Source organism: Drosophila navojoa, chromosome 3, assembly GCF_054131105.1.
Source record: "Drosophila navojoa isolate 15081-1374.11 chromosome 3, UAZ_NAV_1.0, whole genome shotgun sequence".
NCBI lineage: Eukaryota > Metazoa > Arthropoda > Insecta > Diptera > Drosophilidae > Drosophila > Drosophila navojoa.
Window position 1 is genome coordinate 1742444 of NC_142891.1, and position 14967 is coordinate 1757410.

At 37.3% G+C, this 14967-nt stretch overlaps 2 protein-coding genes across 7 annotated transcripts in view; one reads left to right on the plus strand and one right to left on the minus strand.

Annotated features, from left to right (window-relative positions):
• The window catches only part of LOC108649906 (uncharacterized), a 69053-nt gene that overhangs the window by 30057 nt on the left and 24029 nt on the right, over positions 1-14967 (plus strand). The window lies entirely within an intron of this gene.
• Positions 1-14967, minus strand: part of capu (formin protein cappuccino) — a 44476-nt gene that overhangs the window by 18967 nt on the left and 10542 nt on the right. For 2 of the 5 annotated variants that reach the window (XM_089258572.1, XM_089258575.1), the window contains exons 2-4: positions 9133-9502; positions 3435-3671; positions 2512-2982 (exon numbers count right to left, since the gene is read on the minus strand). In XM_089258572.1, coding sequence (XP_089114698.1) covers positions 2512-2982; positions 3435-3671; positions 9133-9502 — 1078 coding nt within the window. Of the gene's footprint in view, positions 1-2511; positions 2983-3434; positions 3672-4383; positions 4618-9132; positions 9503-12160; positions 12754-14967 lie in introns of those variants that run through there. The other 3 variants (XM_089258574.1, XM_089258576.1, XM_089258573.1) reach the window with 3 other exon arrangements.

The following is a 14967-nucleotide window of genomic DNA, read 5'->3' on the forward strand; positions in this document are numbered from 1 at the left end:
CTTGAATTAATCTCGAATTAATCAGCATGGGTCTACTATAACTTAAGATCATTACAACGAATGACACAGAATTTTTCAAGATCTTTAAAATAATCGTCATTCTACATTAGATGACTAACAGATCTATTTTTATTAAATGAGTAACACATTAAAATATCTAGTTATATGAAAAGTTTCTGTTTTAGTTCGAATGATATCACTAAGTCTTTCAATTGTGATCTGCTCTATTTTCATTTGATTTAATCGAATAAGTATAATAAACCTATATTCCACATCAACTACTTACACTATATATATATATATACTTTACTATCTGTATCTAAACCTAGAGCATACAGATTTCATCATATCTTTTTCCCATTTTTTTCGTTTCAATTTTAACTTTATATATTTATATTTCCTTTAAGCGCGTATTTTTATGCGCCTCACAGATCGCATCAGTTATAAAATAAGGACAAGAACAATAGGCTTTTCTAGAGCAGGCCGAAAAGTACAAAAAAAGGGGACAAAGCGACACGAGTTAATTAAAAAACTTGAAACAAATTTTTATTCAAATAGCCGGGAGAGTAAAAATGGGTTGACTTTATTTTTAAGGAGGCGCACTTATAGAATGGGAGGATCTAGGGGAGTTCGTAGAGTTTCTCTAAGATCTTAAGCACGTATTGTCAATTAGAAATTATAATTAAAATCAATGAAAATGAAATAAAATTCAATAAAGATTGTAAATTGCGAAAGAAAGGAAAAAGGACAAATAACATAATCAAAAGAAGATATAAATGGAATATATTTAATGCTCATTAAAAAGTATGAAATGAAATATAAATAAATTTATTTTTATTTCTTTTGCCATATTTTCTCTATTCATTTATATTAAATTTGCAAATTTTTTTGCTTTCTATTTACATACTAAAATAAAAAGGTATTTTTTTTTTACCTCTGCTTGACCCTTGCCACTTTAAATTTATATTAAAATATCTGTACCTTTCCTATCTATTTGTGTATTCGATCTATTTCCTTACTTCTGCATAAACTTTGCCCTAGACGAAAATTTCAATTATATTTCGGGCCAACCTTTGGGCTTTGAGCTGCTGCTTCTCAAACTTTAAAGTTTGGCAAGCACTCCGCGCAGATGCTTTACCAATGTTTGCCAATGGAATTGGCGTCGAGCGCCAGACCAAGGGAAAATAGGCGGAAAAATATGTGAAAAACTTGGAGTGAGAACGACTGAGCAATGCTCTGTTGGGGTAAAATGGGTATAAAAGAGGAAATGGAAGAATTTAAGTCAAATTATGGCAATAAAATAAAAATAAATTTAATATAAAGCAAATTACAATTTTGTTTTCAATTTTTGATTTTATTTTTATTTTATTAACGCTTACTAGCTTAAATAATAAAATAATTTAAATTTGCCTTCATTATATTTTATATATGTACGTAATTATTTAATTACAAAGTCAGTCATTAGCTATTTGCAAACGATATCTATATTTAGCTCAGCTGAAAGTCAGTACTCTGCCCGGCCGTGTGCAAGAGGTTCAGGGCTCGAATCCTGCTACAAACTCAAATGATTGCCTATTAATTGAGCTATTATTTTTTAATTGAAGAGCGCGTAGCTTTCAGAGAGTGGCCTAGATTGACAAATAAGTGCGTGCCCTCTTTGAGTCGAACATATATAATTAGTTAACGCTAGTTTATTGACGATGTAATTTGTTATTTGTATGTGAAAGCTAAATTAGCTTGTGCTGGCTTTTGCCTGCCGGGCATGAGGCCCCCTGGTTCGAATCCTGTTGTGAATATAAATTTGATTATCATTTATTTATTGACGGTGCCACTTATTTGAAAGTAAAAGTCAACGGCGCCTTCTGACCCGATGGCGCTCTGAGAAGCACGCAGCACGGCATGCGCGAGGTCCGCGGTTCAAATGCCGCTGGGTGCACAGTTGTGCATAAATAATAATTTTAATTTTATTTTTTTACCATTTTTTTTTTTTTTTTGGTGTTGCCCAATATCAAATTCTAAAAGCCAATATGCTCGCATTTTTTCCTCATTTGCCAGTGTATCGAAAGGGACAAGGCTTTTAGTTATTCTCATTTTCATTTTCAATTTTTTCGCCACTTCGTTGTTATTTTCGGACACAAGGGCCACACACTTGAGCATACACATGGCGCTTCAAGTGCTCCCCAACAACAACAGTAACAACAACAACAACCAGATGAAGAGAGCAAACAGGAAGATTCGTGTTTTATGCCGCGCGCTTCGTCGTTTGATTTGCGAGCGGGTGGCCAAGTGGGAATTTGAATAAATCCCGCATATCGCCAAAAGGCACATGTTTTGGTATCAGGCACGCACCCCATCCCACCGCCCTCCCTTGTGCCCACTCCGGCTAATGCGTTTGTAATGGGGGCAACCGGAGATGAGGCGACCCTCACGTGACTTTAAATGCTGCCAGCTCTCGGCGCGGAATGTGAAATGGGCAAATAAATGCGCGAAGGTCAAAAGGGGGGAACTCACCTGTCGCTGCCACGCCCGCATCTGTTAGATTTGTGGGCGTCGAGGCTGGACTGACGGCGGCTGTGAAACGTGACGACAGATTCTGCAGCTCCACTTTCTTGGCCTTGGATATGTTGAACAGCTCGCCCCCATTGCCCAAGGGCGAATCGACACGGGGCGTGGCTGCCACGCCCACTGGCATCATATTGGATTCCGTTAGCGAGCCGGGGGGCGTGGGCGTAGGCGTGACCGAGCCGCTGCCCAGCACCTGGGCGAGCTTCTTGCCCAGCTGCAGTGCCATTCGCTCATCCGGCGAACTCTCCGGCGTAATCAACAGATCCGTATGCAACAGCTCCGCTTCCAGCGCCTGCTCCGGATCTGGCTCCGATTCATGGGCGATGCTCAGGTATGTGATGCGACTCAAGCTCAAGCCGGCGATCTTATCAGCACGACAGCGACGCTTCAGCTCTATTAACTCCTTATTGTTGAGATCTAAATTGGGGATATCGAATCAGTTAGTAATATATACATATGTATATGAATTTGTAATGAGAGATACAATTAAATTTGGCTCAAATATGAAGAGAATACAATTTAAGCCACTTCCAATTGGATTTCATATAAAATTTGTACACTATCCAATTAGAATATCCGCAGAGGTTGAGCAAATGCTATATTGTCGAGTGTCTTATAAGAACTGATTATAAGAATACTTTTAGAATAACGAATACGACTAGGAATCATTAGATATACATACATGTATGATCAATTACTATAAAACAATTTAAGCTCAATTAGAATCAGAATTTGTAGAACTAAAAACAATCCAATTAAAAGTCTTATTAGTAACTGTTGATCACATCACCCCGATTCTAATAAGACTGACTCTCATAGCAGGCATGCGCAAGTCAAATAAGAATTAAGACTCATTTGTGCTTAGTTACCAAAGAGCGAATCAGAATCATTGCTGGAAGATGAAGAAGTAGAAGCAGATGTAGAAGAAGTCATGGAGAGGGAGTGCAGACGCTGCCGTTGCTGCTGCTGCGCAGCTGACTGTGACTGTGACGCTGACTGATCTGCTGGCTGCGTCAATGTGTTGGTCGATGCATAGCAGCAATCGTCGCTGCTGCAGTTGTGAAACTCAGTGGAGTCGCTGTTGTAGTCCAGGCTGACGACGTCATCTGGCAGCACAGAAGAACAAGAAGAAGAAGCAAAAGAAACAGAGAGAGAGATAGAGATATAGATGAGCTAAGTGCTCAATAATATTTCAATTGAAATAGCAAAGAAAGTCATGTATATGTATGTATATAGAAAAAAGTGCCGTTGATTTATGGCTTGCGGCTCATTGAGAAAACCGCGACATGTGTAAAATATAACAAAAATAAATAAAAGTAAATTGAAACAAGGCGCCACTGGAAGGCGGCACGAGAGAGACTGAGAGAGCGGTTGCGATTGAGAGCGCGGCGAGTGCGTGCTCTCATTGGAATAGGCCAAACAAAACGTAAACTGTAAACCATAACGCAAAAAGATTTATGAAAATCCATATGGAAAATGAACTCAAAAGCGAAAGGTTAAACATAATGACAAATGAGCAGAAAGAAAATCCAAAAAAAAAGGGAAAAGTAAAAAGTAAAGCAAACAAAAACAAAACAAAAGCGAGGGGCACAGCTCGAAAACTGGTTTTTGGTTATGGCTGAGCAGACGGAGGGAGGTTTCGGGAATGGCCACGGGAATGCCAAAAGACGGCGTCACTTTTCTTTCATTTCATTTCATTTGTGTTTTTTTTATTGTTGCTGTTGTTGTTGCAACAATTTGTTGTTTGATTTGTTAAGCAAAACAAAGACATAAAAACGCAACAACGGTAAACCGTAAACTGTCTCATTTATCACTCACTCTTCTTCTCGCTTTGCGGCCTTCGCCCTTTCGCGTTCGGGTATCAATTTTCGTTTGTTATTGCAAAATAAAACACTATACGCGTCGATTCTAACACAACTTTTCACTTTTCATACACACATTTTTCCAATTAGCCGCGGCGACGGCGAATGCAACGGCGGCAACGGCAACGGCGACGGCGACTTCGACTCGAACGATCTGCGCGGCAGCAAGTGCAAAGCGTTACTAACAACAACAAGAGCAACTGGTTTCTAGGGGCCAGCACATGTGAGCGAAGCCTGGAAGTCGAAGCTGAGCTGACGCGTGAGAGCGTGTAAAGCGTGAGCGAGTGAGACCGAACGAGCGGGTGAGCGCGCTAGCGTGAGAGCGATTTCGGGTGCTTGTTGTTGGCGGCTTAAAGCTGTAATTTAAACGGTGCACGAAATGAACAAAGGGCTTCGAAAGCAGACAAAAGCAACTGGAATCAATGCAAGAATAAAAATATTTATGAACCAATGAGAGTTGTGCTAAGTGTTATAATCTGTAATAATTTAAATAAGCAGGAAGCGCTCTAGTTGTATTGCATTGTATATCGAATTGGAGAAGGAGAGGCCGTGAGAGGGGACTGAGCTTTCATTGCAGTCGAGTTTGTATTGTGAACTGGTTCGTTTGAGTGAATGAAGAACTTTAGTTTAAGTCTAACGGATAGATGGCAATGTGATTTCTTTAATTCCTCAATGTTAATCTAGTTACTTTAATATATTCATATGCTAAACTGATCTGCGTTGCATACTTTTGGACATCTGATGCGAATTTACATTGGGAAATTTTGTTTGGTAATTGCCTAGTTTTAGGGGGCTGAAGAAATTGTAGAACTTTTGATTGCCTTCTGAAAAGCAAAATGGTCAAATGAGAATTTGATCACGTTCTAGTACATTGGATATGGTGAATGAGCACTGGAATTATTGTAATCATGAGCATGAGCATGATCATTATCATTGTCATTGTCATTATTCGTGTGAAATATATGAATCTGGTAAGATATATATTTATATATAAATATATCTATATATATCCTCATATATATACATATATCATCATCTCTATCATCATCGTGCCCATTTTCATTATGCTCATCATTATTATCATCTTTACAATCAACATCTTTGCAAATTATTCATATGCCAAAAATAACTTTCGCAAATTTCTATCAAAATGGCGCCCAGAAAGTTTCCGTAGGAGGAAAACCCTAGCGAAATTGTTGTCTGAAATTAAATTCCATAACACACATACACACACACACACAAACAATTATTGTTAACAACATTAAACCGTTGTTAAAACTCCGCAACGAGCTGGCAGAGTGAGACAGAGAGAGAGAGAGAGAGAGGGATAGAGCGTGGAGTGTTAGAAGTTTACAAGGAAAACTATTAAAACTAATTGCCATAAATATTAGCGGCCCGCCACGTGCCAGGCCCAACTTGTTTTTTTATACACAACATAATGTGTGTGTGGGTGTCTGTGTGTGTGTGTGTGTGTGTATAGGCTCTTAATTGAGCACGTCGCCAGTTGTTGTTGTTGTTTTAGTTGCAGTTGGCGCCGAAAACAGCCACAGCGAACTGAACGCATTTCGACTCCCCCACATGCCCCTCTCTCTCCTTCCCTTGACCCTACTATCCCTCTCCCTTTCTCTCCTTTAGCTGCTTTTTATATATTTTTGCAAATGGAGGCTTGCTCTGCCGAGTTTCGCTTGGGGCCCCATATGAATTATGAATTTATGCATTGAAAGAGGCTCCCGAAAAAACAGAGACGAAGAAGAAGAAGAAGCAGCAGCAGCAGCAAAACGAAGCAAATTTTTGTTGTGTGTATGTGAAATGAATGCGAAGCGGAGGGCGGCAGGCGCTGCTCTGTCTGCGTGGGCGTGACAGCTCAACTATCTCACGCTATAAAGAGAATTTTTGATAGCCGTTCACTGTCTACCCTCACTCACTCCCTCTCACTCCCTCTCTCTCACTCTCTCATTGAATCGCGCCTTGGCACGTTTAGAATTTTTCGTTGATTTGATTTTGGACTTTGGAGTCGCTGCAATGGCAGCCATGCAGCCGCCTTTTCAATTGCTTTTTGATATAGAGCCCCCAACCATCCCACCCCCATTCCCCCCACTCGACCCGTGGCCTTTCGAAATTCCCGCGATCTGGCAGCCTTTCTCTCCAGCTGAAAACGCGTCTCTTTGTAAACAGCCAAAAGAGGCGCCACAGAATGCTCGACGAGCGCTTTGGGCGTCAATTTCCATACCCTATAATGTGAGCTTGAGTGACTACGACAAGTGTTTTGTGACATTGCAGTCGCTGGCAAGGCGGGACTTGGGAAGACATTTTCCCAATGATTTTCTTTTGATGACGAAGAGCAACCTCCTCTGTGTGCTTTGATTACATTGATTAGATGGAAAGAAGAAATTAAAGCAGATGCCTTCTATACGGAATATAAGAAGTGAGAGGGAATATAGGAAGGGATAGGCAATTCTTGAAGTGGAAAAAACGAGTATGTCTTCAGATTTACATATTGAGCAGATTTGTTGAATATTGGCAAATTTTATTTATTTTTTAAATCTCAAGAAAATCAAAAAAATTCTCAAATAATAAAAAATTCCTAAATATATTTTAAAAACAATTTCAGTGAACAATTTTTAAAAATATTTTGGAATACTTTAGTTTGAGATTTTTAACTTGGGATTGTTAAAAATATATTTTTTGTTGTTTTTTTTTTTTACTAAAAACCTAATAATATTATAAGCAATAATTTCTTGGCAAATTTAATCGATTTAACGATTTTTTCTTTCTTTCTTTCATACAAAAATAAGTTTTGAAAATACCTTAATATTTTTTTTTTAAATGTCTTAAATCAAGAAATAAATATATATGACTGATCTCAAATATTTTGTAAATCAAGCCTAGAACTAAAGAAAGTTTCAATGGCTTTTTATTGGTAATTTTATAAGTCGCTAAAGATTCATGTAATACAATGGAACCTACACCCATTAAGGGCATTCGAGCTTCGACTCGATAAGGACAACAGCTCAATGCGTTTCGCTTATATTTCAATTTGTTTGTGACTCGTCGAAGGATGCGAGGCTTTAGAACAGTTTGCAGCTTCTTCTGCGACTCCTTTTTGAAGTCAGCGAGTTTTTATTTTTATTTTTTGTTCCGCTTCTTCTTAATAGACAGAGTCGACTTTTTGAAGTGGGTCGCTGCACTGACTGTGTGAGAGAGACAGCGAGAGAGAGGGAGAAGGAGAGTGAGGGAGAGCGAGTGCCATGTGTGTGAGTTATGATTGGGAACGTGGCCCGCTTTGTAGTGCAGAGTCAAAAGTCATGCTCATATATTTTGCACTTACTCTCATATATATGTGGTATACATGTGTGTGTGTGTGTGTGCGTGTGTGTTTTTTTAAAGTCAGCTTCTCTTAAAGATTTCACATGAATAACTAAAATCTATAAATTTTTGATTTCACTTTGGCTGCCGGGAGAACAGAAGCAAGTGAAGATATTATTTGTGCCAGCCAAAATGCCAATAAGTTACGAGTGCCAACAGGCTGTGGGGAGCTCGAAAAGTTACTCAGGAGCGAGGCAGAGCGTGTGTGTGTATTCAAGTACTGTAAGCCATGGCAGAAACAAACAACGCCAGCGGAAAAGTAAACCTCTGAGAAATTTCTAACAGTCAAGAGAGCTGGCGAAACAACAAAAGCGGATTGCCAGCTGGCGGGATATTCAGGGTGTAGAGAGCGGGATATATCTGCTATGAAGAAAACAAGGAAAAAACAACGAGAAGGGTGCACAAAATTTCATAAAACTTCAATGAAAAGTTTTGGGCCTTGTTTTTGGTTCGTTTTTCTTTTTCTATTTTCGAAAAAACTTGCACGAAAATTCTTATTTAAACTACGCTTAAATTGCAATAAGTCGACAGGCAGAGAACGTGAAAGTGATGCAGCTAGTGTGTGGAACGGAGAAAGAGAAAGAGAGAGAGAGAAAGAGAGAGATATTGAACGAGTTACAGAAAAGTGCTCAGATTTAGTATGAGCTACAGGCTTCCAAGCGAACTGTGTGATAAAACAGAAGACGAAAAAAGTTGAAAAGAAAACACAATGCAAAAAAATGATGTATTTGGTATATTGAACTAAATAGCTTAAAATAGATGAGATAGATTGACTATGATATACCTGGAGTTCTGAAATTGACAATGACAATGACAATGACAATGACAATGACAATGACAATGACAATGACAATGACAATGACAATGACAATGACAATGACAATGACAATGACAATGACAATGACAATGACAATGACAATGACAATGACAATGACAATGACAATGACAATGACAATGACAATGACAATGACAATGACAATGACAATGACAATGACAATGACAATGACAATGACAAGATCAGTTTGTATAACCGATTATGTTATACTGTAGCATAGCTTAAAGACAAACTGTTATACGCTAGTCGGCCTTAGGTGCGGGTATAACAACAGCCATGATTTTCCTGGATTGGCAATTGAAATAGGAACTCCAAAAGTGAAGCAAAAATTGAAATAAAATTTGCGGACAAACTGAATTTCGACATCGACGTCAAAAAAGAAGAAGAAGAGGAGCAGGAGAAGAAGAAGCAGAAGGAGTCGAGTAATAACCATCAAAAGCAAAAACAAAAACAGAAAAAACTGAACTGAGCAAATATTGTTGGTGAACTTTGAAATTGACTTACGAAAATCCATTTGTTCGGCACTGGCATTCAATTGTCCGTGGCCCACATCCGGCGGAGTCCACTCCGTTAGCGGTGTGGCGGGCAGCGATGCGGGCGACACCGGCGGAGTGGCCTGCAGGAATACATCCCGTTTCTGCTTGACAAAACGGCTAAAAACTCGCGCCTGCTGATGGCTGCTGTTGCGTCTGTCCTCCAGCGCCGCCAGAGGTGGCATGCAGCCGGGTCCGTGGCGTCCGCCCGCCGCCAGCCGCAGCAAGCTGCCCGTTGCCTGCGGCGAGCTGCCGCTGCCTGCTGTGCGATTCTGGCCATGTGCATTGCCCATTGGAGCTGGCTCTAAAAGATTGGGCTGACTTTGATTTGGAGGGCACGACTGCAAGAGAGAGAGAGAGAGAGAGAGAGAGACAGAGAGAGAGGGTGAGTAAGGGAGAGAACTTTTGCAAAAATCAATTAAAAAAGTTTTCAATCAGCCGCATTGTTTGGGTTGATTTTCTACTTTTCCATCGTTTTTTTTTTGGCTGTTGCTACAAAAACTTTTCTGTTGCAGAAATATGAAATGAATTAGTTCAGGTAAGGCAAAAGTTCTGTCTCGATTTCTATAGGTATCTATATATACATATATATGTGATATATATTATGACTACTTTTTGGCTGGCGGCCACCGCAACGTCGTCGCTTTGGCAACTTGCAACTCGCAACTTGCAACAAGCTGCAAATTGAACTTTTACTTTTAGCAACTGTGGCGTCCTCTGCAGCAGCGACTCCTCAATAATGATCATTAAACAACAATCGAATTCTCATTCCCAAATGGCCAAAGCCAAAGCATTGAAAGCGACAAATTTTGAAGGTTTTCAGTTTTCCGTTTTCAGTTTTCAGTTTTCAGTTTTGTTTGAGCACATTTCAAGGGTTTCCGCCATTCTGAACGATGAACCCAATAGAAATACCAAATGGCGAAATGCTTTTTAAAAATTGAACATTGCTAAATTTTTAAAGTCATAAGAAATGTCAAAAGTTTATATTTAAAGAAACTTTTTGTTTAATAATGTAGATAAAATTTCTGTAATTTTTTATAACCTGTTTTAGAGTTCAAAAACAATTACAAAATTATATATCTTTTTTTAAATTTATAAAATAATTTTTAAATTCATATAAAACTTGAAAATGCATATTTTCTTTATCTCTTGTTAAAATTGCATCAGTTCTTAATGAAGTAATTTTAACAGGAAATATGATTGCACTGAAATACCATGAAGTCAATATAATTTTTATGCCCCAACAAAACAAATATGCAAGGCCAGCCCTACAATTAATCATATTAAGGGAAGGTGTTCATTGAACTGAAATATATGTACGTAAACATATAGATAGATATATAATAAATGGGCAAATATGTGTATATGGAGAGAGAGCATTTATTTATATTTATCATTATCTGAAAAAAGAAATCAGTTTAAAAATATCTCCCATAATTTATCGGTAGCTGATAAGACTCTAAACTTTTTGTTTATGAACAATGTCAACAATATTTTTTTATGATAAAACTAAATAAAGAAATAAATAAATAAGAATAAAGAAACTAAATACATAAATAAGAATATATGACAATAAAACAAAAAACAAATAAAATAAAAAAATTATTTGTAAAATAATAAATAAAAGAAAATAAATTAAAAAAAAAAAAAACAAATAGGAATATATGACGTTAATTAAATTTATAAAATAAAATAAAATTAAAGTTTTATAAATAATTGAAAAAAAAAAAAACAAATAAATAAAAAATATATTTCTAGTAAAAAATAAACTAAATAATAAATATATATAAAATAAATTCAAAATCTTCTATCGTGTTTAAATGTTAAATAAAAATAAAACTGAAAAAATTTGCGCAAGTTAAAAATAATAACAAAAAATAAATAGGAATATATGACATTAATTTTAAACAATATATTTCTAGTAAAAAATAAATTAAATCATAAATAAATAAAAAAAAATCAAAATTTTCTATAGTGTTTAAATTTTAAATAAAAATAAAACTGAAAAAATTGGAGCAAGTTAAAAATAATAAAAAAAAATAAATAAGAATATAAGACATTAATTATATTTATAAAATAAAATTAAAGTTATTAAAAAAATTGAAAAAAAAAAAACAAATAAATTCAAAATCTTCTATCGTGTTTAAATAATATATAAAAATAAAACTGAAAAAATTGGCGCAAGCTAAAAATAATAACAAATGCCTTTCACCAAAGGACGTATAAAAGTTAACTTCATATATAGATTAAATGAACTTGATATATTATCTTAATGGAACAACAATAATAGCACATTTGTAAAATGTAACTCAAGTATTCGCCAATAAAATTTCCACTAATTGAAGCTAATTTTTAAAGAACACGTTTCACGTTTTTCTCAGAAGCATTTGCTATGCTGCTCTTTCTTCCGCTCCCTGTCTTTGTCGCTCTCGCTCTTTTTAGCACGGCGTCAACATAAATCACAATAATAAAAGAAATTAGCAACAATATTTTTTATCGCCCAAGTATATATGTATTTTCTTTTTCATACTAATTGAAATACTTGGGCGGGGCGGCATTGGGCGTGGCATGGCGCGGCGTTTGTTCAAAAATTTTGTAGCTTCAAATTAATTGTTGGCCATAAATTTGTTTTTGTTGGTTGTCCTGGACACGGCAACCAAAATGGACGGGCGCCAAGGATCGCCCACAGTGAGTCACGCGCGCTGCATAATGAGAGGCATATTTATGTATATGTATGCATGCATGTGTGTGTGTGTGCGTCCTTTGCCTAAATCAGTTTTCAATTATAAAAGAAGAGAGAGAGGGAGAGGGAGGTGGGAACAGAATGAGAAATAATGACGCAAACACTTGAGCTAAATTGTGTCAAAAGCGCAATTTAGTGCAATTTGCTGTAACGAAAGCGAAAGTGAAAGCACACACACACACACTCATATTTATACACACTTACAGTCTCTCTCTTATATTCACTCACACACAAACATAAGCTAGCTGTTACAAACCTCAGTCGCACTTCCGCTGCAATTTATACAAATCTGTTTCTCTGTTTCGCCTTCTTATTGCTCCTTCTCTCTTAATTGTTTTTGTTATTGTTATAGTCGGTGTTGCGTTTTGCTTTGTGCTAATGCGGCAAGTTCGTGACAGCCTCAATTTCCGCTCTCACGCGCAATTTCACTCTCTCTCTCTCTCTCTCTCTCACTCACGCAGTCACTGCCGCAACGCCTTGCTTAAATGCATAGAGCTTTGATTTGATTTCTGCTTATCACGACGCGTTTTTCTCTACGTTTGCGTTTTCGCATTGCAAAACATTAGGAAATTGTTTAATTAATTCGCAACAAAATGCGGCACACAACAGAAATTAAAATCGAATTGCAACTGCAGCCGCTGCAGCTGTCAGAAACGTGGCGTTTGTGTCGAATGCATCACGTAAACAACACGAAGCGCGCCCTCGTTCACTGCGTTACGTTAGCCGAAGCGGCGCAGCGGCAGCCGAAGTCAATGTTTTCGCCGCCGTCAGCTGGTCTTTGGCCTAGGACAACAAGTAAGGCGACGCGGCGAGCAGCGAATTGGTCGAAGCGGCGAGTGGAAAAATCGATGGCACACTGAGCAGGCAAATCAAGCTGCTGGCAAATCGCCGTGAACGCAGCGAATTGCGAAAGCAAACTGCTGAGAGCGCAGCATAACAAGAGAGAGGGAGAGCGTAAACGATAACAGCTGAGCGTTTGTTATGGAACGTTTGTGCTTGAGCTGTTATAATCTTTAAATGCGCTGCACTTCAAATGTGAAGTAGCAAATTTGAAAATGCACTTGAAATCACTAAGATTAAAGTTTGAAATTTGCTATTATGTGATAAGATTATATTAAAATTAAATTGAATTATTAATACGCTTTCAATTTACATATGCTATGCTCACTGTAGCGCAGCTCATAGTCTATGTGGCCCATCTATGCAGCTAATTAGCATTTAGAGCTTTGGACTTCACCTCAGGCTAAGTGTTATACGCTTTAAATGACTCATTGTCCAGTCACAAACACAGACACAAACACAGCCATAAAAACAAAGGCAAACGTTTTTTTATGAGCTCTCCTCAGACTCTAACACTGATAGCCGAAACCAAGTCTTATCAGTGAGGCACGAGGTGCAGGGAGAGGATGGCTTGGACGAATTGTCAAATGCAAATAGGCACGAAGAGTATATAATATAAAAATAAAATCCCATTTACCCATTGCTTAAGTGATGATAAAATGTTTAAGCACATGGCACAATCATTGCTGCTGTTGTTCGTCGTTTCTCTCGCGATTCTCTCATTGTTCTAGTGGTCAGCTTGATTGGAGGGTTTTTTTTTTATGTTTATCGAATTGATAAAAATGGGGGAAATAAAAATGTTGGTGAATAACCGACGATTGTAGGCGCTATAAATAAAACGAGGGTCATACGGAAATTATCGGGTGGATTACATTGTCTGAGAATGGGAGAAATATTGTTTGGCTGATTGAATGACTGTTAAAAGTGTTATATAAAACTGTGATAATTCTGTCATACATCACTTTTAAACTGCCTATTAAATGACTATTCTATTAAAATTGTATATCAAGTTTATAATGGACAGACAGTGTTATACAACACTGTTATAAAATGAATGTGGCAGAAGTAGCTCTATTGATTGATTGCTTTGTTGAATAAGAATGTAGTTAATAAGATTCGCATGCTATTTAGATAAGAGTTCTTTCTTTTGTTTAATTGTTTTCTTATCTATTCATATGCAGAAGTGAAAGTTGTTTTAATGATAAGCAATGTGGTTTAATAGTCGCCGTATAGATCGGCTGAGCCAAATTTGATAAGTTTTGCGTTGACGTAATATAATAACAATATAATAATAAAGTTGATTGACTGAACGATTGATAAGAACTTTAAGCTAAAATTGCATTATTAAACTATTGTATGCCAGCTGAACAAAACTCTTTTAGTGGGGTTTATCAATCCATTCGATTAATTGAATGATAATGAATATTGTTTTGTTGTATAGAATAAAATACGAATCTGTTTATATAAAAATATTTTTGTGGATTGATTGGATTGATTACCCGACTTATTTATTGGCCGATTATCAACTATTTATCTGAGTTAAGTTATTAACTGATTGGTGGAATGCGCCAAATTGATAGAGTCCGATAATTTTCCAATTTTTATACATTATAAAAGTAAGTAATACTATATATGTAAGTGGAAAATAATAGATTTCAATAATATTGTCTAAACATTATTCTCAATCGAAACAAATACGCTCAAGTTGTAACAATTTTGTAGGGTATTCGAGTCGTCTGCTTTACACTCTCTTCTGCTTTCGCTCTTTAGCGAGTGCTAATTTTTTGGCCTCTCCGATTTCGGTCTCGATTTGATAATTGTTTACTTTTTCGCACTTTTTATTTTTCGCCAGAGCCAGAGCTTGTTTGCTCTCTGTGGGTCACGAGTGTGTCAATTGAGTGTACGAAATGTTGTTGTTGTTGTTGTTGTTGCCCGCTTGATTAGCCGTTTATGGCGCTGATAAGGCGAGCGACGCGAAGCGACTCGAGTTGCATTTTTATTCTTTTTCGGGGGAGAACTTTGACGAGTTCATGTGGGATTAGCTGACGAAGCTGGAGAAGGGGGAGTGGGAGGTGGAGCAGCCAGTTGATGGCACGTAGCACATTCGTAAAGTGTGTGCCTCATTTGAAACGAGGCAGACTAACAAGTGGCTTAATTAGCCAAGCGCCGGGAGATTTTCATATTAATTTGTCTAATGCAAAATGCATGCAAAAGTTGAAAGTC